Source organism: Dromiciops gliroides, chromosome 3 (assembly GCF_019393635.1).
Source record: "Dromiciops gliroides isolate mDroGli1 chromosome 3, mDroGli1.pri, whole genome shotgun sequence".
Classification (NCBI taxonomy): Eukaryota; Metazoa; Chordata; class Mammalia; order Microbiotheria; family Microbiotheriidae; genus Dromiciops; species Dromiciops gliroides.
In genome coordinates, this window is record NC_057863.1 from 446,810,655 (window position 1) to 446,835,854 (window position 25,200).

A 25,200-nucleotide genomic window follows, 5' to 3' on the forward strand; every position below is an offset into this window, starting at 1 on the left:
CCCTGTCTCATCTGGAAATGTGCTTCCTCAATTGCTCCCTTTCTTTCTCTCATCTTAAATCTGTAAGTGTCCTCTGAATCCTTTCCTGCTGCTTAGAAACGTGTGTATCTCTTCTCATCATTTACCAAGAATAAGCCAGAAACCTTTATTTCTTTGCCTTTTGGTGAAAGTACTGCCCTTTTCCTCTTCTTCCTTTCACAGTCAGACTCTGAAAAATCATCTATACTCAATTGCCTCCGTTTTGCCTACTTTCCCTATCCCCCAAATGCCTTTTAATCTGATTTCTGACTACCACCCAACTGAAGCTGCTGTCTTCAGGGCTACAAAGGATCTCTTAACTGTTAAATCTGGTGACCTTTTCTCAGTCCTAACTTTGCGAGACCCCTTTGTAGCTTTTGACACTGTCAATCTCTATTTCCTCCTGGATACTTTCTTCTTTTTCTTCTGTAACGAAATATTTTCCTGCTTTTCTGACTGTTCTTCAGTCATTTTTATTGGATCATCATTTAGCATTAAGCATGGATGTCCAAAGGGGCTTTCTTGAGTCCTTTTTTCTAATTTCTTTGCACATTCTTGGTGATCTTAGCCCCCACAGACTCAAAGCTCTCTAAGTATCTTCTAAATCTAAATCCATTCCTTTGAGCCCCAGTGTTGCACTTGTCAGCTACCTCTAGGACATCTCCACCCTGATTTCCCATTGGCATTTCAAACTCACATTCAAAACAACTGCCATTTTCTTCAAAAATCCATATCTTTGTCAAACTTTCCTGTTTCTTCTGAGGGCACCATTGTCCTAATCATCCCCTTTCACAGTATTGGATTTTGCCTCCTTTCCTTGCTTAACCTCCTGTGTCCTATCCATTTCCAAGTCTTTGTGATTACAACATTGCCATTTTTCTCATTTCCATTAGCTTTTCCTCACTCATGTAGTGTCCGCTTTGCTCCGGGCACTCTATTTCACTTGGACTACAACTGATGAATTGATCTCTCTGGTTCCCTTCTCTCTCCTCTGCAGTCCAGTTTCCACATAGATGCCAAATTAATATTCATAAAACACAGATCTGACTCATTCCCTGACTCAGAAATCTTTTAAGTTCATTATTGTTTCTGATGTAAAGTGTAGTCTCCTCAGCCTGTCCCTTGAATAACTTGGTACCCACCCACCTTTTCAGAGGTATTCCATATGACTTCCTTTCATGATAAGATCTGATCAGACTGGCCAACAGGGTAGTCCCTGAATCCAGTGTGCCTTTTCCCATTTCTGTGCATTCTCAAGGCTGTCCCTGTCTGGAATATACTCATTCTTTCCTTCCACCTTCTGGATTCTCTGGTTTCCTTTAAGGACAAGCTTAGGCACTTCCTCCTACAGGATGGCTGGTAATGCTCTTATTTTACATTTATCTACCTGTATACCTGCTGGATTCTCTAGTTTACTTCCCCTGTCCCATAGAATGTAAGGTTCTTGAGGGCTGAGCCTTTTTTCTTTGTATGTTTGTATCCTTGGTGCCTAGAATAGTGCCTTGTACACACTTGCGTTGTTCAGTCATTTTTCAGTTGTTTCTGACTCTTTGTGACCCCATTTGTGGTTTTCTTCGTAAAAATACTGGGGTGGTTTGCCATTTTCTCTTCCAGCTCATTTTACAGATGACGAAACTGAGATAAACAGGGTTAAGTGACTTGCCCAGGGTCACACAGCTAGTATGTGTCTGAGGCCAGATTAGAACCAGTGTTTTATCCACTTTGCTACATAACTGCTCTTATTTGCACTAAGTTTTAATAAATGTTTGTTGAATTGAGTAGCATATTTATATACCATACTCTTTAACATTAGTTTTCAGAGAAATAGAATGCAATAAAATATACAACCTCTAAGTTAACACATTGATGTTTCTTTCACTTAGAAGATAAGGATCTTCATTATGAAGATTATTATTATTATTATGATTTTATCTAGAATGTGAGTTAGGATACCTGAATATCTGAATACCTGAATTCTGAATGATCTTGGGCAATTCATTTACCCTACATGGGTTTCAGTTTCTTTACCTGTAAAATGAGGTAATTGGACTAAAGATAAGAAGGGTGAGGGAACTGTGAAGGATATTTGGAGGGTTTCGGCCATCCCGATAGCCTTAGGATAAATGGTTGGAGGAAATTGTAATGTTTAGCCTGGAGAAGCAAAGAATTAGAGGGCACACAATAACTTTCTTTAAGTATTTGACAGGCTCTTGCATGGAAAGGATTAAACTCGTTCTTCTTTGCTTTTGAGGATATAATTGGGAGCTGTAGATGGAGGTTACAGAAAGACAGATTTAAGCTTGATATCAGGAAAAACTTTCCATCAGTTAGAGCTCTCCAGAAGTAGAATGAGTTGCCTCAGGGGATAGTGGTTTTCCTTTCACTGTAGGTTTTCAGGCTGGGGATCAGAGCTAGAAAGGCACTTAGAGGCCACCTCCCCTAACCCTCTCATTTTACAGTTGAGAAAACTGAGGCCCAGAGTGATGGAGTGAATGCCTGAAGTCACACAGATGGCAAATAGTAGAGCCAACATTCCAACTCATATCCTATGGTTCCACAATTCCACCTTCTTTCCTCTATGCCATGTAGCTGTTGGGTATGTTGTTAAAAAGCATTCTTGTCGGGGGCAGCTAGTTGGCGCAGTGGATAAAGCACTGGCCCTGGATTCAAGACTCCCTGCGTTCAAATCTGGCCTCAGACACTTGGCACTTAACTAGCTGTGTGACCCTGGGCAAGTCACTTAACCCTCATTGCCCCACCAAAAAAACCCAAAAACAAAACAGCATTCTTGTCCAGGTAGGAACTGGACTCGATAGGTAGACTTCAAGCTTCCTTCTAGTTCTGAGACTGATTCTGTGGTTTCTGAAAATTCTTATTCTAAGATTTTATTTGTGGTTAATAGTGAGTTCTGCTAAACAGAATGCTAGTTAATAGAGCATTTACTGTATAAGGCTCTTACTTTTGAGTATTTGCTTACCTTACTTAGGTTCCCAAAAAACTTAGTTCCTAAGGGGCCTTACAGAGGTGCTTTTGTTATAATTTGCTTACCTCTTTAAAGTTCTTTAGAGATTGTTAACCTTGACTAGTTGTTCTATAAGCTTAATAAAAATTATTAAATTCCTCTTAAGTGTGTGTAGTACTTTAATCATTCCCCTTAAGGGAACATCTTTGTGGCTTAAGAAGTTATTTATTCTGGTTTCTCACAGGCTTCTGGTAATCAAGTTAGTGAGTCCACGTGGAAAGTATTTTCCCACATGATAAGGACATGACCATCTAGACATATATGGTCATTGTTTTGAAATTTTATATTAATAATTCATATCCTTTTTTGTTTCTTTGCTGATTCAGCATCTCTGGAGTTCTTATGACTTCAGGGTATTACTATTTACTTTGAGAAAAATTTGAGTTCAGGTAATAACGACTTTTATCTTGTACTGATTTTTTTTATCGTAAAAGTATTTTATTATTTTCTAGCTACATGTAGAGATAGTTTTCAACTTTTGTTTTTATAAGATTTCTAGTTTCAAATTTTTCTCCTTCCTTCCCCCCTCCCCAAGACTGCAAGCAATCTAATATAGATTATATATGTACAATCACATTAAACATTTCTGCATTAGTCATACTGTGAAAGAAGAATCAGAGCAAAAGGGAAAAACCTCAAAAAAGAAAAACAAAAAAGTAAAAATAGTATGGTTCAATCTGCATCTAGATTCCACAGTTCTTTTTTTTTTTTCTGAAGATCATTTTCCATTATGAGTTCTTTGGAACTATCTTGGACCATTGTATTGCTGAGAAAGAGTCAAGTCTGTTACAGTTGACCAACATACAATGTTGTTGATACTGTTGTACTGTTTTTTTTACTTAATCTGATCAGTTTCATATCGAATGCCATATTTTAGCCTAAAAAACTCTCATTTTTAGTAGGCTGTGATTTATCTCCATTTGCAGATGAGAAGCCCAAGCTACAGAGATATATTACATAATCATGTGTAGATGCCCTGAATCTTAACTCATTTTCACAAACTTTTTATGTATTGTCTTTCAACTCTCTGGGCTCATCCCAGCATGTTACTTCCTCTTTTTGGTCCTGCACAAATGAGGAGTTTTCATGGGAAGGCCTTTTAGGTCCCATCCACTTTTTTTTGTTTATTTGTTTTTGCGGGGCAATGGGGGTTAAGTGACCTGCCCAGGGTCACACAGCTAGTAAGTGTCAAGTGTCTGAGGCCAGATTTGAACTCAGGTATTCCTGAATCCAAGGCCGGTGCTTTATCCACTGTGCCACCTAGCTGCCCCCCCCCCTTCCACTTTTATCATTCTCTGAATGAGCATCACCCCTCACTGTTTGGGATTTCGTGGAAGCCTGATTATCACTTAAGTAAGAGAATGACCTTGTACGAGAAGAAGGCATCTCCCATCTGTTGATGTAGCTATTCTTTTAGCAGCACCAACCAAACACTGGGTAGTGGAAGTTGAAGCAAATACAGATTTAGATTGCTCTTGATTATTTGAGTGTGAGAATTATCTCTAAAGCGGATTGCTTGAGAATTGAGAGTCCTAGCTGCTATGTGCCATAAGTTTGAGGAAGCTTCAGTTTAGCTGGACAGCTGCATGTGGATCTTGGTTCTTCTATCACAAGTTTTCACGATTTGGGGAACGGCGCTTGGGAAGTTATTCATCATTTATCATCATTTGTACCAATACCTCCCTCCAGTGGTCTGGCTAATTTACTATATCAGTAGCCAAACTAAGAGCTGATAATGGATTGCCTTGCAATCCTGTATCTCTGTGCCCTTAGTGCCTCTGTCTTTCCCTTGAAGTTTGGAGTGGGAAGACAAATATGGCTGTCATGGAGAGTGGGGGTGGAAGTGCTTGGTTTGGGGATGGTAGAGCCACAGCACTATTAAAACCCCCCCCCACAAACCAGTGCTTAATTATTTTCCTGATTGTTTTTATTTTCATGTCAGTGTGGGATGATAATTTCATATCCAGAATGCAAATTATGCTTACTGCCTAGAGTTACTCCTTTAAAAGTTAACATTTTAACACATCTGTAGAATATCAAAGGGGAAAAACAACAACATATGGCAGATGATTCAGGGAGACCATATAGGTTCTGATATAGTCGGGAATGTTTTCTCCTGAACTTGTCTTGAATTTTGCAGTTAACTCTGTATACATGAAGGCAGTGTGTTGTATACTCTGCATTCTCTGGGTGGCAGTGCTGAGAAAGTCTGTGGAACTGTCAGACTTCTTTTTCTCTGGTGTTTAAAAGAAGAGGCCAGGGCTCTTTCATCAGGCAATAGGAAACATCTGCAGGAATGGCTGACAGACAAACAAAAACTGTCGGCCTGGGTTGATTCAGTGTCACAGGATTAATATCTCCTTTCAATTTTCCCTCTGTGCTACTTTGTGGGGACCATGCTCTGCTTTGAGGTGGGGCCTGGAAACTGTTTTTGTTCTGAATCTTCTTATGATGCTAAGCAGATGCAGGGGTGGGAAAGAGTCTCCATCTTCTGAACTGATGTCGCATTTTGCATCTCTTTTGTTGCAGTTTCAGATTTTATACCTAATTCTGGTAATATCACAGTGCAGGTATCTCAAGAACCAGAACAGTATTCAATCCATCAATGTGCTGAGCATTAGGGATATACAGACAAAAATGGAGCATACATTCAGTGGACTATATACTTGTTCATTTCTTATCAAATGTTATGAAGTACATTTGGGGATAGCAGTGTCTCATGTCCCTAGAAGCCCCTGGGGCTCACTTTGCTCTTGAAAGGAGACCTAGACTCAAATTCTTCCTCTACTAGTTCCTACCTGTGTGACATTAGGCAAGTTAGTTGTCCTCTCCGGATCTCAGATTCCTCTCCTGTAAAATGAGAGGGGGGGTTGAACTAGAGGAAGTAACCTCTTAGTCCTTTCCAGCTCTAATATTCTAGCTTCAGAAGATGGTTTTAGATCTTTTCTCAATTCAGTGGATTAGTTGTGTACAGGCATAAATAACAACTGTGTGTAGCTTGTGTCATCTATATAACCAGTGATAGAAATGTTAAGCAGTACAGGACCAAGCAAAGATTCTTGGAACTTTCCTTTAGAGAGTGCTTCTTTTCAGGCTGAAGTAGAAAATATTAGTGAATCCTATTCACATACTAATACTACTATCTGGCTAGCTCAGTTGGATAAGAATTCACCTAAATACACAAATACCTAGTTCATATCTCTTCATATTTTCCCCCAATAACAGCCTAAGAAACTTTGGTAAACCATATCAACAGCATTCCTCTGTAATACTTATCTCAAGCCTAGGAACACCTTCAAACAAAGGTTCAAATAAGTTTAATTTGCCACAAGCTATTCTTTTTTTTTTTTTTTTTTAGGTGAGGCAGTTGGGGTTAAGTGACTTGCCCAGGGTCACACAGCTAGTAAGTGTTAAGTGTCTGAGGCCAGATTTGAACTCAGGTCCTCCTGAATCCAGGGCCACTGCTTTATCCACTGTGCCATCTAGCTGCCCTGCCACAACCTATTCTTGATGCGGTTACTCTAGTGGTTCTTGAAATCACTGTTTCTTCCCCTGATGTGCACTAATCTTCATTTAACAATATAGCAGAGAATTTTTAAAAACCAGCAATAGAAGTAAGTATCACTAGCTCAGGGTCTGCAGACTTTATTCTCTTTCCATTTTCTGTAGTATAAGGCTTTTAACCGTACCTTTGTCTCTCTTCATGTTAAGGAAAATGAGTGTTTATCAGTATTAGTAGCTCAGTGATCACTAAGTACTAGCTTGAAGTTAGAGGATCTGGGTTCAGATCCCACCTCTGTCACAAATGACCTGTGTGACCTTGGGCAAGTCACTTGAGATTGAAGTGTATGGCCTCCAAGGTCCCTTCCAGTTCTAACTCTAATATCCTGTGATCAGTACTCTAAGATATAGTTGGGCCTGGTAACAGGAGATCATTAAGGATAGCCAGATAATCTTTAAATATTTTGGAATTCAGAAGAGAGACTAGATTGTTCTTTTTGTCCTCAGATGGCTGAATTAGAAGCAATGGGTGGAGGTTGCAGTTAAATTGCCTTTTGTAAGTCAGTGTAGAGGGAGGTAGGAGCAAGTCAAGTCTACCCACGTGTGCGTCCCTCCCTCAACCCACACTGCACTCCTTGCCATGTATACTGTTTCTCTGTTTCAGTTCTCCCTTGAAAAACGGAATGTAAGCGTATATAGGGTGTTCTAAGCATCTCAGTGTGATTTGCACTAAAACTTTTGGAACTCTGTCTGTGTGTGTGTGTGTGTGTGTGTGTGTGCGCGCGCACACACGCGAATATATTCTTTACAGCTTAAAATATTTCTGTGTCTTTATTCCATTCTGTCTCAGAAAACCTTTTTAAGCCTAACCTGTGCTTTTTATTTCTTCCCTCATACTATAGCAAATGGCAGCAGCAGGGTTTAAGGGACCCTCTTTGTCTACATTATAAAGTGTTTCAGATGTACAAAAAAATGAAAGCTGTAGACTTTGGGGGCCATATAGAGTTTTGGTATCTAAGGAAATCTTTAGGTAAAAATGTTTTCAGAAAAGAAGTGGAGAAAAAGCAAGCAAAGAGGTTAGACAGATGGCTTTTGAAATGATTCTAGTTCAATAGCTAAAGATCTAGTGGAAGTTTCTAAAGCCAAGTCTGTACCTGATCATGCTAAAGACTGTGTTCATACTCGATTGTAAGAAATACTCCACATGGTGTATAGTGATATTGCCATTTAAGCAAACAAACAGGGATATCTAGGCTGTTGCAGTAGGCTCCAAAGAGATCTTTTGTTTTCATTATCTGCCCACTCAAATTTATTCTTTATGTCATTTACCTATATGATTATTCTTTTTTAATAAAATAAACAGGTAGGGGCAGCTAGGTGGCGCAGTGGATAAAACACTGGCCCTGGATTCAGGAGGACCTGAGTTCAAATCTGAACTCAGACACTTGACACTTATTAGCTGTGTGACCCTGGGCAAGTCACTTAACCCTCATTGCCCCGAAACCCCCCCCCCCCCCAACCCAGATAATCATTTAGCCTTTTATATCACTACTGTGTTCCAGTAATCCTCTACATGAGTACCCTCCCTTATAATAATAAAAAGTTAAGTAAAACCACCCTATACAGCAACTGAATGTGACAGAATATATAGCATTCTGTACCCATAGTCCCACATCTTTACCAAAAGGAAGTGTGTTCTAGGGTCAGTCACCTGAAACCAATATCAGTCATTCTGTGTGACCAGAATTCTGTTGTCTTTTAATGTTTTCTTCAAGTACATTATTACGATCATTGTATATATTGATGTTATATAGCTCTTGGTTTTACAACTGTCTGATCTATTTATCATACCTTATATATTATAACATATCGTAGCTCTTTAAGCTCCATCAGGATGTCTCACACTTTTTAAGCTCATCTAAACATAGCGCTTTGCACCCAGTAGGCATATAAAAAAACAAAAACAAAAAAACTGTTGTGTTGTTGTTGTTGTTGTTGTGTGAGTGAATGAGGTTTACCCTCACATTGGTGATTTTGAGACTTTGGGAAATTATTCACAGAAAAGTTGCGGGGCGGGGGGCGGCTATTCTAGAAAATAGTCTAGCCATGTAGAGTATATCTAGGTGAGGAAAGATAGAATACTCATTATATCAAAAAATTCAAGACAAGACATAAGGCTTGTTCATAAATTACATTTATAAAGAATTTAATTGTGAGATTAAATTCTATCTTTTTTGATAACCAACCGCACTGAATTAAAAGATTTGTATCAGTCAGTAGGGAGAAAAGCTTTCTTGACTTTTATATATATTTGCTGACTTAAACTTGGGAAGCACTTCATTGTCATTCAAGAATTATGTTTTAGGCAGGAAATAAGGAACAAAGAAGTGTATCATATTGATATTTAACCTTTGGGGTGGGGAACCTTTCTGAATGCAATTGCCCTTTAGAATTTATGGATTTTGGGGGTGGGGTAAAAAAGGACCAGGTTAACAGATATTGGCATTCATTAGCATATGACACATGGGACACTGTAGCTATGAAGGCCAAAGAGATTGTGGATACATAAAAATTTAAGTAGGTTTGATCTAATAGATTCCTCAGGGGAATTAAAAACAAACAACCTGTGTGTCCTGCTTGCAGTCTCCTCTTGGGATTTCTAAATGCAGTGGAAGAGAACACTAAATAAATTCTATTTATTTTCCTTGTGAAATTCCTTAATTAGGAAGTGTATATTTTACTGGGTATTTCTGATAAATGTAAAGGAATGCTATGCTTAAGGACTGCCATGCAGCAAAGTGCCTGATTGGGGTGGAATGCCAGTTTTGAGTCAGGCATGCCTGACTTAAGTATTTGATTCTCTATGGGACCCTGGGCAAGTCACGCATATACATAGATATGTATATGTGGATGTGTTCATATATACATAGATTTTGTATATGAAACGAATATTTGTCTATACGTCTATATAGATAGATATAGATACATAGGCAGATGTAACACAGTGCCTTGCATTCTCAAGTGACCAGCCCTAATATAACCATGGCCTTGTTCATTCCTGGTTAACCTTTTCATGGTTCAGAGGGTAGAGGGGAAACACTTTATGATGGGTAGAAAACTTGGAACACAGGGTTTTTAAAAAATTCAGAGATTGTGAAGATTCAGTGGCAGTTAGTTAACAAATAAATGCTTACTAAGAACCTCCTGTATCCCAAGCTCTGGGCCAGGCCTTGGGGACATAAAGGCAAAAATGAAATTACCTGCTCTCAAGGATCTTACAGTCTATCCGGAGAACCATGATACAGATATGTAAATTTATGCAAAATAAATACAGTGTGATTATGGTAGGTGGGGGCATAGATATTGTAGAAGTAGAGAATTTTGAGGTAATATCTAAGAGAATAAAGGAAATAAAAATGAAGGGAGTTGATGCTTGAGGTTGAGTGGAGTCTTAGTAATTTCTAGTTCGTAATTTTATATATGGTTAAAACCTTGAGGAGGAGGATCCTATACAGAGATTTTTAGGTAGATAGATGATGTGGTTAATATTTTGTTTGCTGGTTCTAGATGAACCAGAATAACAGGAAAAAAACCCCAAATCATTATAATCACAGAAGTTGAACACAAGAGCTTCTTAATTCAGGTGGAAGGTAAAATAATTTTTATTTTACATATTCATCTAAGAACAAGGGGTGAGGGCACATTTAGATAAATATACATGGTAAAAATAAATGGTGATGATTAGAAGTCACATTTCCAAGATTTTAAATAAAATGCAACCAATTCATAATAGTGGTTGTATCCCACTAAAATGTGTTGTAGTAATAATAATATTAAATATGGAAGGAAATTGTAAAAAATCTGAAACTTCCTGGAAGAAATTCATGCAAATGCATGCATATATTCATGTGATTTTTGAAAATCTTTTTTATGAGGAGAGAAGTAGAATTAAGGAAGTTAGACAGATTGAAAATATTCAAGTTAATGAAGAAAGTTTAAAATCTGTGTCTTACACAGAGGTGAAGAACAGGACTTGGAAAGACATGATAATATCAGATATATTCCAAAGGTAGAACACCAGATAAGGTGGAGTTTAGCATGATAAATTATAAAATAATAGCTGAAAGTGGTAGAGTAGGGAGGCATTTTGAGTTGATAAGAGAATGTATGGAAGCTGGTCCAAATGAAAACACGCTGTGGGTTGAGGAGCTCTCCAAAGAAATGTTAAATGAAGAAGGAAAAGTCTTTGCTATTAGTTCATAAAAATTCTGGATGCAAATGTCAATTAAAGTAGGAGAGACACAAACATATTTAGTGGTCTTTGGGACACTATCTCCAATGAAGGCATAAGGGTAAGACTTGGAATGGAAGCAATAAAGAAATATTTAGAGGAAGTTTGATAATGGAAACCGACAATCTCAAAAACTAAAGAAATCATATGAGATAGAAAGTAATAGTGATAGCAGAGCCACAGAGTCATAACATATTCAGAAGATTCATTTGTATTTCCTTTCTTCTATGAAAGTATTATTAAAAATGAAAATGGTGTCTTCCTATCTTGTTTTAACTTTTATGAGATGGTCAGGTGTCACTGCCCTGTCAACTGCCCCAGAGTTTTTGGCAAAAAGAAAATTGAATCACCATGTTTGTTTTCCTTTGTGCCAAAGGTTCTTAACAACTTGGGGTCTTTGCATTTAAAAAAAAAATTGGTAACTGTATTTCAACATAAATAATCATCTCTTATCTTGTGTATTTTACACATTTAAAAACAATCTTGGATCCTTTGGCTTCACCCGACTGACTGCCTGAGAGGTCCACAACACAAAAAAAGTTAAGAATCTCTGCTCTTTGCTGATAGTGTGGCCCTTTCAAACTTTGATTTTTCTTGTTCTTCTCTGCTTACCATCACCAACTAGAAACAGGTGCACATACATCTACACTCATGCATGGTCACACACACATGCACATGTGCATGTACACACAGCACCTAAAGATTCATATTATGTTACTATGTATTTGCTATTTAATTTAAAAAAAATATTCTATTGGAATTCTATTTTTTCCTTATTAATTTTCTCTGAAAGACAAGAACAAAGCAAGGTGTACCCTCCATGACTGCCCTCTGTGAGAATGTACTTAATGTTTGTTGATGATGACCAAATGGTGTTAGGAGATGGTACACACTTGAGAGGAGGACGTGAGGTTCTGGAGGAGCCAATGCAGGCACCTCTGAAAATGTTCCTGTGGTTTTTGGCAGTACATTTCTGTTTTGACCAGTAACAAATCTAAGACTTGGAATCTCATCAAACTGCTCAGGCATTGTTTTGGGGGATATGCACATGTCATTTAGGATTAAACAGAGAACATCAAACTAGTTTTTCTGTATTGAGTAATCACTATTTGATCTTTACTCAGCAGAGAGCTTGGCAACTCTGGACTGTTAACCCAACTACCCTGATTTGCCCTTATTCATTTCCTTTTCCTCAAAGGAAAGTTCTTTGACTCTCACTGATGAGCAGTGAAACCCATGAGACTAAGCAGCTAACTAGAAATTTTAGGATTGTTCCTTTTTTATTATTACTTTAATTTGCTGCGGGGAATATGGCAAGTTATTTTAAATCCTTTGATGCCAACTTTTCCTATATTACCCATATCTAATCAGTACTAAATTCTATGGATAGTACCTTTGTGATGTTTCAGTACTATACAATTCAGTACTATACAATATTGTTTAGTTTCATGTAAGTATATGTTGTTATTCTCAACCGGATTATAAACTCTTTGTGGCAGGGACAGTGTCTTGTACAACTTTATATGCAGTAGAATATAAGCTCTTCAAGGGTAGAGGCTCTTTTTAATTTGTCCTATGCCTTGCATAGTGCTTGGCCCATAATGAATACTATATGTTGAATTGAATTTTCTATAGTATCCAACAGTGCTTACTGCTACAGTGCTTGTTCAGTTTGATGCATCGTGCATTTTAAATTTCATTATTTTATGAGAGGCATTGTCAATAGTGGCCAGAGAGCTGGCTGCACAGCCAGGTAGTCCTTTGCACTAGTCCAGCTTCTGACGAGCCAAGTCAAAGAGCATTTACAAAAGAGACAGAGAAAGGGAAAAACAGCCCTTGTCCCCAAGGAGCTCACAGTCTAATGGGGTAGATAACATGAAAACAGTTACTTATGGATAAAATATGTATGGCATAAACAGAGGGAAGGCACTCATACTAAGGACTAGAAAAGCCTTCTTAGAGGTGTTGCAGAGAGGATGCTCTTCTGCATTGGTAAAGAGAGTTACTTCACCTGGGGGTGCCCCAGGCAAGTCCAGTTCTTACTACCCTTCTTTTTATGGCAACTCATTGGCAAGAAAGGGCCGTGGCAGGCTTTTTCAAGGTGCGGTGATTGTTAAACCTTGGGACACAAAAGGTTATTTCTGAGGAATTGTTACATATGGTTCTATGTCCAGTGAGCAAATTGCTGAAAATAAGAGCAGGGCACATATTTCAATTGTGGGTACTAGTAATATAGTGATGTTAATTGGGGAAAAGTGGAACTAATAACCTAAGCAGGTTGTCATGCTGCCTTGTTTAGATCAAAGGTCTGTAAAAACCATTCTTAACCTGTAGGCTGTACAGAAAAAGATGGTGGCATGGATTTGGCTCACAGACTATTGTTTGTTAACCTCTGATTTAGAAAATAAGGTAGGCCTGTTTTTAATAGGATGGTGGTAGTATGCTCATCCATGGGGTACTGGGGGAGAAGGGATATGAACTAGATGGCATCATCAGGATTCTTCTAGTCTTTAGATTTTGTTTGTCTTGTTCCGTTGTATAGCACCTCTATGTGGAGGCAGCCTGGAGAATGAAGTCAGTAAATACTGAGCACTATCTCTGTGTCAGCCATTATACTAGACCCTGGAGATAAAAAAGACAAAAACGGAACTCCAGAACTCGAGGAGGATATATTTTATTGAGGATAACAACATGTACACGTTTAAATACAATCAAAGTAAATACAAGGGAATGTCATTCTAGCTGTGACAACACAATGTGCCAGTATTTCTGTTTACACTGGTACACTCTGTACTTTGGGGACTATGTTCTCTCCCTGTATATAGATTTTCCTTTACATAGGAGACACGCCTGTTCAGCATATTGCATATTTATAGTTGTATGTTTATGTAGTTGTTATGATAGATACTTTCTAACTTGGGCATAGGTTTGTAACTTTCCTCTTTGGGCTTTAAAAATTTCTAACTCTAATGGTTTAAAGGTGAATTTTCTTAGATGATATTATGAATAAACCCACCATAATTTGAATTATGAAAGATGTATTGATAGAAAGGTTTTAACCAATAATGAACTCTAATTTTAAATCTCCCTCAGTGTTTTTGTAAGTTTCCAACTCAAGTTGACAGCTTGTATAAGAAAATGAGAAAATAAAGACCAGAAAATCCCACAACCTTTAAACTGTACAAGTGGCCAACTGTACACTGTGTATATGACTTATGTTTGGAAGACACTAAGGAGGTTTCTTGATTAATTTTCATTTTAAAATACCTTCTACTTATACCCTCAGTAAGATACATTTGCAGATTATACAGAATTCTTTTATACTAATCCATAAGCAATAAATTATTTTAGCTTAAAATCAGTTAAGATAAAGTCCATAATGGGAATCTTTTTCAGAATTAGAAATTCCATTTAAATTAATATCTTAAGAGTTTTTCTTACATTATCTTTCCCCTGTCTTAACACAGTAAATCCATTTAGCTCTACTGCTTGAGAATTGTCCTCCCTTTCTCCCAAGAAGCCTGACCCTTTGGTTCTGGCAGTTTCATTTCAAACCTCTTAATAAAGCATGGTTTCTTAAAATATTTATAATTGGAAGATGTTTTCAATTTGACAGATATATCCAGATGAATCCAAATATTTTTTAAATGAAATGCATTTTTGAACAATATTAGCATGAGAGGATGAAGGAATAAAGTTTTTGTTTGTCAGTTTTATTCCTTTTCCTCATATTTGCAGTCTTACTGAGGAGAGTTTGTAAATTTAAAAGAATGAAAATCTATGATTACTGTAACACAACAAGGAAACTTTTAAAAGGCAACATTGAGTAGCAAAATTACATGGTAATTTATTATCCCATATAGGACAGCCTCAAATAAAGTTCTAATAAATTGTGACCTTGGTTTGTTTCAAGTTGTATTGTGGTGATTGCTGTTACTCTGACTGCTAAAGAAGTATGACCAATCAAAGAAGTCATATGAGAACACTTTTGAAGATTTTAGATTGCTTAGCATTCTGTCATTTTTTTGAAAAGCATTTACTGTCCTTCAATCTTGCTGGATCACCTGGATATGGTCCTTTTGTAGGTCTGTATCAATATTTGTGTTGGTAATCCTTTTTTTTCCCCTCTTTATGTAAAACTGTCCATTTGTGTTTCGCAAGGCATATACATATTTATATTCACACATCTCTCCCACCTATATTTAATGTATTTCCTTGTGAAAGAATTTTAAATGGATTACAGATGTCATAAAGAGTATTATTTAGCACACAAAAGCAAAACCATTTATATTCAGGAAGAATTATCCAAAAGCCAAACATTGAGAAAAGTCATTGTATATACCTTAAGCTTTTTTCTCTTGGTTAATTCTCACATTGAGACATATCTGGGCATGTTGTTTGAGTTAAACCTAATAGTGTTTATAGATTTGTTGTTATGGTTTTGGTTAAGGTGCCTAGAGAGATCTAAGATTAGAGAAGGGAGTATGGGAACAATAGAAGTTATTCATTGCTGGATTAAAAACCAAAAAACACTGTCAGTTGGAATCAAGAAGGCAAGAAAATACCAGAAGCCAACCAGCCAGAGGATTGCTTGTTGTGATCTCTTTGTAGGTGATCTTGTAAGTAGTTTGTCTAAAGTTCATGTTCTTGTACATAGATGCTATCTTCTGAGCCTCTGCGGGGTATTGGGCTGATGTGAATGTGTTCGTAGCGAGCAATTTGTCCTAAGTGTATCATCATTAAAATATTAAAGATATGTATTATAGGTTCCTAATAAAAAGGTTGCACACAAATTAAATGATTGTCCTTTGCTTATTTTCCTTTCAGATTTTGGTGTAAGTGCTTTCCTGGCAACGGGAGGTGATGTTACCCGCAATAAAGTAAGAAAAACATTTGTTGGCACCCCTTGTTGGATGGCACCTGAAGTCATGGAACAGGTAAAAAGATTAGAATTATTGATTTCTACATATATATTATATAATTATTGAGTACGGTGAACTGACACCACATAGACACAAGTTGTGGATAAATAATAGTGGATTCTTACTATGTAACGTGATTGCAGTATGTGATATTAAAGTAGATTTTTCTTCTTGCAACAATAGGTGAGAGGCTACGACTTCAAGGCTGATATGTGGAGTTTTGGAATAACAGCCATCGAATTGGCTACAGGAGCTGCACCTTATCACAAATATCCTCCTATGAAGGTAATTACTATTGAAAATTATCTGTCTGATCTTAAATTTGGTTCCAAGGAATCTGCAGTTCTTTTTTTTTTTTTTTTTGTATTCGTGAGAATGAACAAAAACCTGTCTATCCCACCAACTTCAGTGTTTTGTGGTTCTTTGAACACTTACTGTGAGTGACACAATTGATTGTATCTGCTGGAATTGAGGCTTTATAATCTGAAGGTGGCGCTAACTAAAGAATTCATTCAGATTCACTGTGATTGGTAGGTAACAAGTACTGACATTATTTCTTTTGAAATCCATTTACAGATAAAGTGCAGATGGAGTGTAAGGCCTGGAGTCAGGAATGCTGAGTTCAACTGCAGCCTCAGATACTTATTAGTTGTGTGGCCCCAGGCAGTTCACTTAACTTCTCTTTGCCTCAGTTTCCTCATTTGTAAAAGGGGATAATAATAGCACATACCTCCCATGGTTATTGTCAGGATCAAAGGAAATAATATCTGTAAAGTGTTTAGTACAGAGCTTGGCATACAGTAAGAACTCTATAAATATTAGCTATTATTTAAATCAGCTAAGCGGCTGAGTTCCTCAGCCTATCAGTTCTCTAAAGTTTGTGCCTTCCCTGGGGCAGTTAGGTGGCTCAGTGGATAGAGCACCAGCTCTGGAGTTCAGGAGTACCTGAGTTCAAATCCGGCCTCAGACACTTGACACTTACTAGCTGTGTGACCTTGGGCAAGTCACTTAACCCCCATTGCTCTGCAAAACAAAAAAACAAAAACAAAAAACAAAAACAAACAAAAAAATATTAACTAGCCCACAAGTAGTTTCTCTCATGAACCCATGTGCCAAGTGCTAGTGCACCTGGGCTATGTGTTGAGGTTGAGAAATTTTAGAGTAAACAAAATGTACAAAAACCACTTTTTTGAGCTGAGAAGGCTCAAAATTGTTTAATCTTACCTGGGGCAGAAATTGTAAATTTAAGATAAAATGCCTAACATTCTTTATTCAAGCCTCCCCCCCCCCCCCCCAATTTCTTTCTCCCCTCCTAATTTTGTTTTGTCATATACCAAAGTCATACTGACTAATGCTAGTCTGAAACCTTAGGAGCCTTTCTTCTTGTTTTACAATTCTTGTGATTTCTCCTTTTTTTTTTTTTTTTGTTATCCCCAGTGAACAATAAATTGCTCACTTTATCAAATTTTTATTCACTGATCTGAAAGAATTGCAGAAGAATCTAGGCACACATGATATCATTGACATAAACTAATACTGATTTGTGTATTCATGGCATAGGAACATTTTGTGGCCTGAAGTAATTTATTTGCAAAATCTACTTTTCAAAAACAAGTGATTTGGGGCTCCAGGAAGCCATTTTCCCCCTTTCCCCTTTGAATTTGCTGACAGATGCATCACAAGTAGCCGTTGGAAGAAAGGACTTGTACCTTTTTGGTTGTATTTCTCTTGTTTCTTTAGTAACATGCTGTTCTTATCCTGGATCTCTCTCTTTCACTGTCTTTTAACCTCAGTTTGGACAAGTGATCCTACCATTCTCTGCATGTTCTTTCCTTTCCAAAAGAGGAAAATCATTCTACTCCCTAGGATTTGCTGCATTAATATTTAATTTTAGTAATGTGTTATAAAATTCTGGGTTATTTCATCTTATTTGTGGTAAATAGTGTGTTTCATGTCTCTTCTTTGTTGAATTTACTCTGATGCTATTTGGATTTGTATTCCCTCTAACTCGTTTTTTCACTTCTGATTTCTTGTTACAGGTCCAGTGGTCCCATGCCTTGAAATGATTGTTATAGTTTCATTAAGACAGTTTCCTCCTTTCAGTTTCAGTGATTTGGTTTCTTTGAAGGCTTGGTTCTCTGAAAACTAAACAGTTCTTTACTGGCATGACTTTCACCATGTCCTTAAAAAAAAATTATCTAATTGGAGAGTTATGTGAGGGGGCAATGTTGCCCAAATCTTTCTCCTTTCAACGTCTGTAGGCCACTCCAATCTAGAATGACACAGAATCAGAAGTGACAGCCTGGCTTTTGTGGTGCTGTTACTATATCCTGACATTTTGTGCCGTTATTATTTAACTATCTTTCTCCTTTGAAATTAATTTTTATAATGGATATATAGTGTTGCATTTTCCGAATATATTGACCAGCTTATTAATAAAATAAACATGTTTCTCTGTGCCTCATTCTCAACATATGTAATAGATTTCATGATATGTGGTAGTAATGTTAAAAAAGGTTATAAAGCATATATGCATGTTTGTATAAAAGAAAAAAAATATATGAAAATAATATAATTTTGAAGAAAGTTTTCCCATCAGAATTTTCTTTTTTGGTACATGTGTAAAATCCAAAAGATTTTTCTTTGTTGAAATTTTACCTTCCTTTTAGGAAGGAAAGTACCAAACCTTTTCTTTTGTTTGTTTCTGATACAGGTGTTAATGTTGACATTGCAAAATGATCCTCCCACTTTAGAAACAGGAGTAGAAGACAAAGAAATGATGAAAAAATATGGCAAGTCCTTTAGAAAATTACTTTCATTATGTCTTCAGAAAGATCCTTCTAAAAGGTATGTCATTTCTACAAAGACAAATTAATTACCTGACCTAAACTGTTATGTTAGAGCTGAAACAGATCTGAAGAGGTCATTTACTCCAATTACTATTTATTGATTAGGAAAGAAATTAGGCACAAAGAAAGATACATATATACACTCATCCACACACTTTCCCATAAAGGTGCTTATGTGTGCTCACAGACAGACACATTCACACACACAGTGATTTAAATTATTGTTATTATTTATGGGGAGGGGTTGTGAAAGGTGGGAATTACCACCTAGCCTAAGGAAATGAAATTGACTCCTTGGGTCCCAGATGTCTCTCCTCCCAAGGGGTAATTGTGTAGGGAGAAGAAAGACAGGTTTGGAGAGTACTTGTCACTCTTGCAGATGAATTCAGTAGGTAAAAACAACAAAATCTTACAGCATGGGGTCTTGGTTCTGTTACCAGTATTTATTGTAGGTGTTAGGAGACTCTTTTCATGAAATGAAAAAAGAAATCAAAGGAAATTTTCTGTGCTGCATATAAAAGCTCCTTTGACATCTTGAACAGGGTAGGTCGAGCTGACCTCCTATTATTTGAATATCTTGCCAACTCTAGTCTAAACCAGGCATGGCTATTGAATTTTGCATGAGTTGCTTTTTCCATACAGAACAAACTGTTTGTACCACTTACAAGATTATCAGTAAAGAAGATTAAGGAGATTTTTACATTAAAAAGATCAATCATATGAACAGAAGAAACAAATGGCATCCAATTAGCTGTAATGCTTCCCATTTATTCTTGGGTTATTGCTGTGAATATGTGCTCTCATAGTCAGGTTTTTCTTCCTTAACTTTTGTCTGTGACTTTGAAATACCCTAGGTAGCTATGATATATTCCAGTAATCATTATTACTTCATTAGGACTATTGATTATCTGAACTACTGAAATATGCACTATATATAGGCCTTTCTCATTGATTTCTAATAATAAATCCATTGTTGACCTTGATTAGTGTATGTAAATGTAAAATCATTTATATGATTTAAAATCATATAGTAAACTTATGGAAGTAGACAGGCTCTTAAGAAATTCTCTGGAAAAAAAAAAAGAAATTCTCTGATCTATTCTGTCTCTATCCCATATAGCAAAATATGTAGGACCATAACATTTAGAGCTGGGAAAAATGTTAAAGGTCTTGTCTTCTGATACCTTCATTTTAAAATTTGGAAGAAGGTGAGGCCCCAGGAGGTTAAGCAATTCACCTAAGGTCATCTAGATAGTAAATGTTGGAGGTGGGATTTCAGCCCTGATCTTCAGATGGTCAGTCCAACACTTTTCCATTACAAAACACTTAAATCATCCTTGACAATTCAGTATGTATAGTTTAAAATCTATGGCAAAGCATATTTTTCTTCTAGCACTTTTCCGTGTTTTACAACCATGTCTTTAGGGAGTTTTCCCTCTTCTCTTACCAAAATCCCACATGCCACAAATCAAGACTTTTCCTCTATAGAAAATATTTTTACGCTCTTGACTATTAAATCATCCTTTTTTAGACTTGACAATTCCAGGTCTTTTAACCATGCTTTGTAGGTCCTATTCCCCAGTTCTTTGAATTTCATTTCTCCCTTCTAAACCCAAAGCCCACCCTGAGAGATAATACTTTAATAAGCTTATGAAAGTATTCTTTAGAATTGAATTGTTACTTTGGTAATGTGTTTATAGCAATGCATCTTATCATTTTTCTCATTTGGGCCTCATTTCTGGCCTCTTATTATTATATTTCAGTGTCCTTTTTCTTTAATGGAACTTCATTCCATTTATTTGTCACCAAGCTTACAGTTGGTGAAAGTGATTTTAAATTCTCACAGAGCCCTCTCTCATCTCTTCTTTTTATTCTCATTTTTTAAAGTAAGTGCTATTCCATTCATTTAATTTATTACAGTCATTAATGAAAATGCTAGTAGAAATGACTCACAGGCAGAAACAGAACTTAAATTGCTACATCCCCATATCCTCCATCCCTTCCATCAACAGTGGGTCATTATTTTTTAGCACTCTCTTCGAACTAGTTATGAAATCTACTGATATGTATGAAAAAGTGTACAAAACCACATTCATAAAATAATTAATAAACATTTATTAAGCACTTGCTGTGTGTCTTATGTATTTCCCAAATATAGGTGGCAGAGTTGACAAAATATCCAGCCATTCCTTTAAAAAAAGAATCAGTGTCCAATGTCTTATGATTTCTATCCCTTTTAAGGAAGACTGAAGAGAACTCAAAGTTACTTTTAAAAATAGGGAAGTGGAATTTGCATAAGTGAAATATGAGAAACACATAAGTCTTAAGCATTTCTGTGGAGGGAAAAAGTGACTTAAGCAAAGTACAAAGAATAAACATTTTTATACTAGAACTTTTCAAGCACTAGATCCGAGGTTCTTTGCTTTTGTATCATGGAGCCCTGTGGTCATGGTCTGGTGAAGCCTAAGACTATCCCCTTCCCAGAATAATGTTTTTTAAAATGCCTAAAATAGAATACATAGTATTATAAAGGAAACTAATTATATTGAATCACAGTTATTCAAATATAAATTTTATAAGCAAGCTTTTCAGACTCCACATTAAAAACCTTTGTCCTTGTCTATACTTTCAGTCCTTTAAGGGTCTCTGGATGATTTATGAACATGAATGCAGAGGATCCTTTGGGGTGGACATCTGGCTTGCTGCTTTTGCTTTTGTATGTCTCACAAGCTAAGAAAGGTTTTTATTGGATTTTAAAATGTAAAAAAAAATGTCACCCCATGGCAGCCCTCTGGTCCATTGTTTGCCCAGGAGTGTTTCATTTAAGGGAGAGGAGCTGTTAATCCTGGTAAAAACTGAAAACCTGTAGACTGCTGGGTGGCTTTCAAGCTTTAAAATGAATCATCACTCAGAACATGGACCTTTCCTGTAGGTGCAGGGAGCTCCTATATTTATATTGTGTTACATTGCAGTGGAAAATTGCTGGTAACCATGAAGGGAGGGAATGTAATTGCAGTGTTCTCTCTTCTCTTGTCTCTGTCAGCCAAAAGGATTGAGTCACACAGTCTTCTCATTGTGCACTGTACTTACGTGGAAATATAAGTACTGAAACACCGATGTTTCCTTTACTTTTCCCTTCATTTTAAAAGTTAATATGTGGATATCCTTCTCATCCTTTCTTCTATCCTCTTTTCCTTCCTTTTTTCTTTTACCTACTCTGCAAGGCAGTGTGTTACAATGGGCAGGGTGCCGGACTTGTTGACAGAGGACTTGGAATCAAATTTGCCTCTGCTTTGGGCAAGTCACTTAATCTCTCTGGGCCTCAGTTTCCTTATCTGTAAAGTAAGGAAAGTGGACTAGATGGCCTTTCATGTACCTTTCCAGCTCTAAAATCCATGATCCTATAGCCCACAAGTTCTACATCTGTTTTTTTCTTTATCCTCATATTAGACATATTACAATTGAGGGAAATTGTTGACTTCTTTTTCTTTTTCTTTTTTTGCAGGGCAATGGGGGTTAAGTGACTTGCCCAGGGTCACACAGCTAGTAAGTGTCAAGTGTCTGAGGCTGGATTTGAACTCAGGTCCTCCTGAATCCAGGGCCAGTGCTTTATCCACTGCACCACCTAGCCGCCCCCGACTTCTTTTTCAAACCCATAATCTGTTCGCCTAGTTTTAGGGAGAAAGTGGGCTTTGTCATATGCTGTTTCATTGCCCTATGCAATTTGGTAAAGCAGCACCTGTTGATTAAATTTGTTATTTAAAAAAATGATTACAGTAATCTGTTGACCCTTTTCTTGGGCCATAGTGGTTTTTTATTGGGGGGAGGGGGCATTTTGATGGGAAGGCATATGGATAAATAAGCCTTTCTCTCTACCCTGTGTCCCTTCATGCTTTGCTTTTGGACCTGCTTTCCTTGTCGTCACAGAAATTATGTTGTGATAGAAAATATTATTGCCCAAACTCCATACCCCAAGATAAACCCTGTTAGTCTGGTATTCTGAAGAGAAAGTACTTTGTCTAGGAGAGCTTAAGTAGGAGAGCAAGAAGAACTTCATTTTCCCACTTGAGTATCTTATTTGTGCATCCACTGTCCTCCTTCCTCACTTCATTTGCCTCACTTCCCAGTTTTGTATTTAGTGAATCTTTGCAGTTTTTATGATGTCATTAATGCAATCTTGAAACTGTACCCTTGAGGATGAAGCACTAGAAGCAGTGATAGCTTGTCCAAATTGAGACCTATCAAATGTTTCAGCATCATATTATTTTTAAATCCCTTTGTGATTTTAAAATAGGATGGTCATTTTCCTGTCTTTTGGAGGCCCCTCAGTTTTGTTTTAGATTGTGAAACAATAGGAAGGAGCAGCTAGGTGACTCAGTGAATAGAGCACTGGACTTGTAATCAGGAAGATCTGAATCAAACCCCTACTTTAGACACTTATTAGCTCTCTGACCCCTTGGCAAGTCATTTAACCATTGCCTGCCTCATTTTCCTCATTGTAAAATGGGATAATAATAGTACCTACTTTCCACGGTTGTTGTGAGCATGGAATATTTGTAAAACATAAAAATGCCATATGAATTATTATTATTATTTAAAATATATCTTCAGCTTTCATATAACACATTTTATGGATAGCTTGCCCCTTACCTTTGTCTTTTCTTAACTCCTTTCATATAAAGTTATCCAAAGGGCAGCTAGGTGGCGCAGTGGATAAAGCACCGGCCCTGGATTCAGGAAGACCTGAGTTCAAATCCGGCCTCAGACACTTTAACACTTACTAGTTGTGTGACCCTGGGCAAGTCACTTAACCCCAATTGCCCCACCAAAAAAAAAAAGAAAGAAAAAAAAAGATATCCAAAAACTTATATTCACCTCTCTTCTCAACTTAGTATTTCTCCACTTCCCTAATGCTTTGAATTGCTTTGTAAGTTAAAACAACAACAGAAACCCCTATTAAAACCTTCCTAAATTAAATCATGTAATAATGATGATGATGATGATAATCCATTTAAGTTACTTATTTCTGTGTAGACATGTATATATATTCATGTATTTAAAATAGAAGAGTTTGGTGGGTCCTTGCCTCAACAGCCCTTTCCCCTTTCAACTACTTGTTGTTCACCTCCTAGTAAATGAAATATTTTTAGCAAATAATTTTTTGGGAGGAGAATGCGGTGTGGTAGTCCAGACCCATGAGTTCATATGGAAGCTCCCACTTCTTATGCAGACAGGCAACTCTAACTTTTAGTATTCCCGGGAGCAGTGAGAGGCAAAGTGACCTGCTTATCAAGACACAACTTGAAATCCAGGTCTTCCTGACTCCAGACCCCTCTATTTCCTATACCATGCGTCTGTCGTGGAGAGCAATTCGTGGTAGTTTTGTCGGACGGGTGTCATTAGCTATAACTGCTGCTCCACTGGAAATCTGAGGATTGAGGACTGGATAAGCATTCTCTAAATTGTGACCCCTTAACTGACTGTCATTGACATGGTAAAGGATCTTACTGTTGTCATCTGTTGTTGTTTCCTCTCTCTGTTCCTTTCTTTTTCTGTTTTCATCATTTAAAAAAATTATTTATTTATTTAATTTTTTCTCAATTATATGTAAAGATATTTTTTGAGTTCCAAATTTTTCTCTCACCTTCCCTTCCCTCCCCCCTCCTGAAGCCATTTAGCAATTTGATATAGGTTATACAGTACAATCATGTTAAAAATATTTCCATATTAATCAGAACAAAAGGGAAAAAAAACCAAGAAAAAATAAACGAGAACAATAACAAAAAAGCAACAACAAAAAATGCTTCAGTCTGCATTCAGACTCAACAGTTCTTTTTCTGAATGTGAGAGCATTTTCCATCATAAGTCTTTTGGCATCATCTTGGATCACTGCATTGCTGAGAAGAGCCAAGTCCATCACAGTTGATCATCACAAAATGTTGTTGATACCGTGTACAAGGTTCTGTTGGTTCTGCTCATTTTACTCTTGCTGTTCCTTTCTTGACTGTATTTATTGAGGAAAGAAAAAAAACCAAGAAATGGTCACCTTGGGAAATAATAATAATACTCTTAAATAAAAACTCCCTGAGAACATAGAGCCAATATAGCCATTCTATATATTTGGGGCAGATATATTTTTTGGCCTTCCTAAATCAGTTTTTCAACTCCCTACCCCCAATTCAGTAAACATTTAATCCTATTTTCGTTGTGGAAAACAGTGGGGAAGATACACCGCTTCAATAAGGCACAGACTTTGCCCTCATAGAGCTTATAGGTCAGCTGGGAGACAAGACAAACACAAGATAACTCTTGTGCAGATAGTGCATGACTGTTTCATAGGCTTCCAGATGGCCATTGGGAACATCTTAGGAGTGCTTCCGAGTTTGACAGATCTTCTTAGGCCCAAGGGACTTTACCACAAGCTGGAGGAGAGCAGGGTCATGCAACATACAGATTGTGTTCTTGCATTATTGATAGAGAAAAGGATTTCTGGCAGCATTGTCACTCTACTGCCTTGGGATTTGCCATGAGCAGTGAGGATCAAAGAGAGTCAATTGACTTTGCTCCACATAATGAACTTGTAAGGTTTAAAATAGC

At 37.1% G+C, this 25,200-nt stretch overlaps 1 protein-coding gene across 2 annotated transcripts in view; it reads left to right on the forward strand.

Moving 5' to 3' along the window:
• The window catches only part of STK39 (serine/threonine kinase 39), a 323,317-nt gene that overhangs the window by 129,256 nt on the left and 168,861 nt on the right, over positions 1-25,200 (forward strand). For both annotated transcript variants that reach the window (XM_043998694.1, XM_043998695.1), the window contains exons 6-8: positions 15,660-15,769; positions 15,938-16,039; positions 18,468-18,601. In XM_043998694.1, coding sequence (XP_043854629.1) covers positions 15,660-15,769; positions 15,938-16,039; positions 18,468-18,601 — 346 coding nt within the window. The remainder of the gene's footprint in view (positions 1-15,659; positions 15,770-15,937; positions 16,040-18,467; positions 18,602-25,200) is intronic.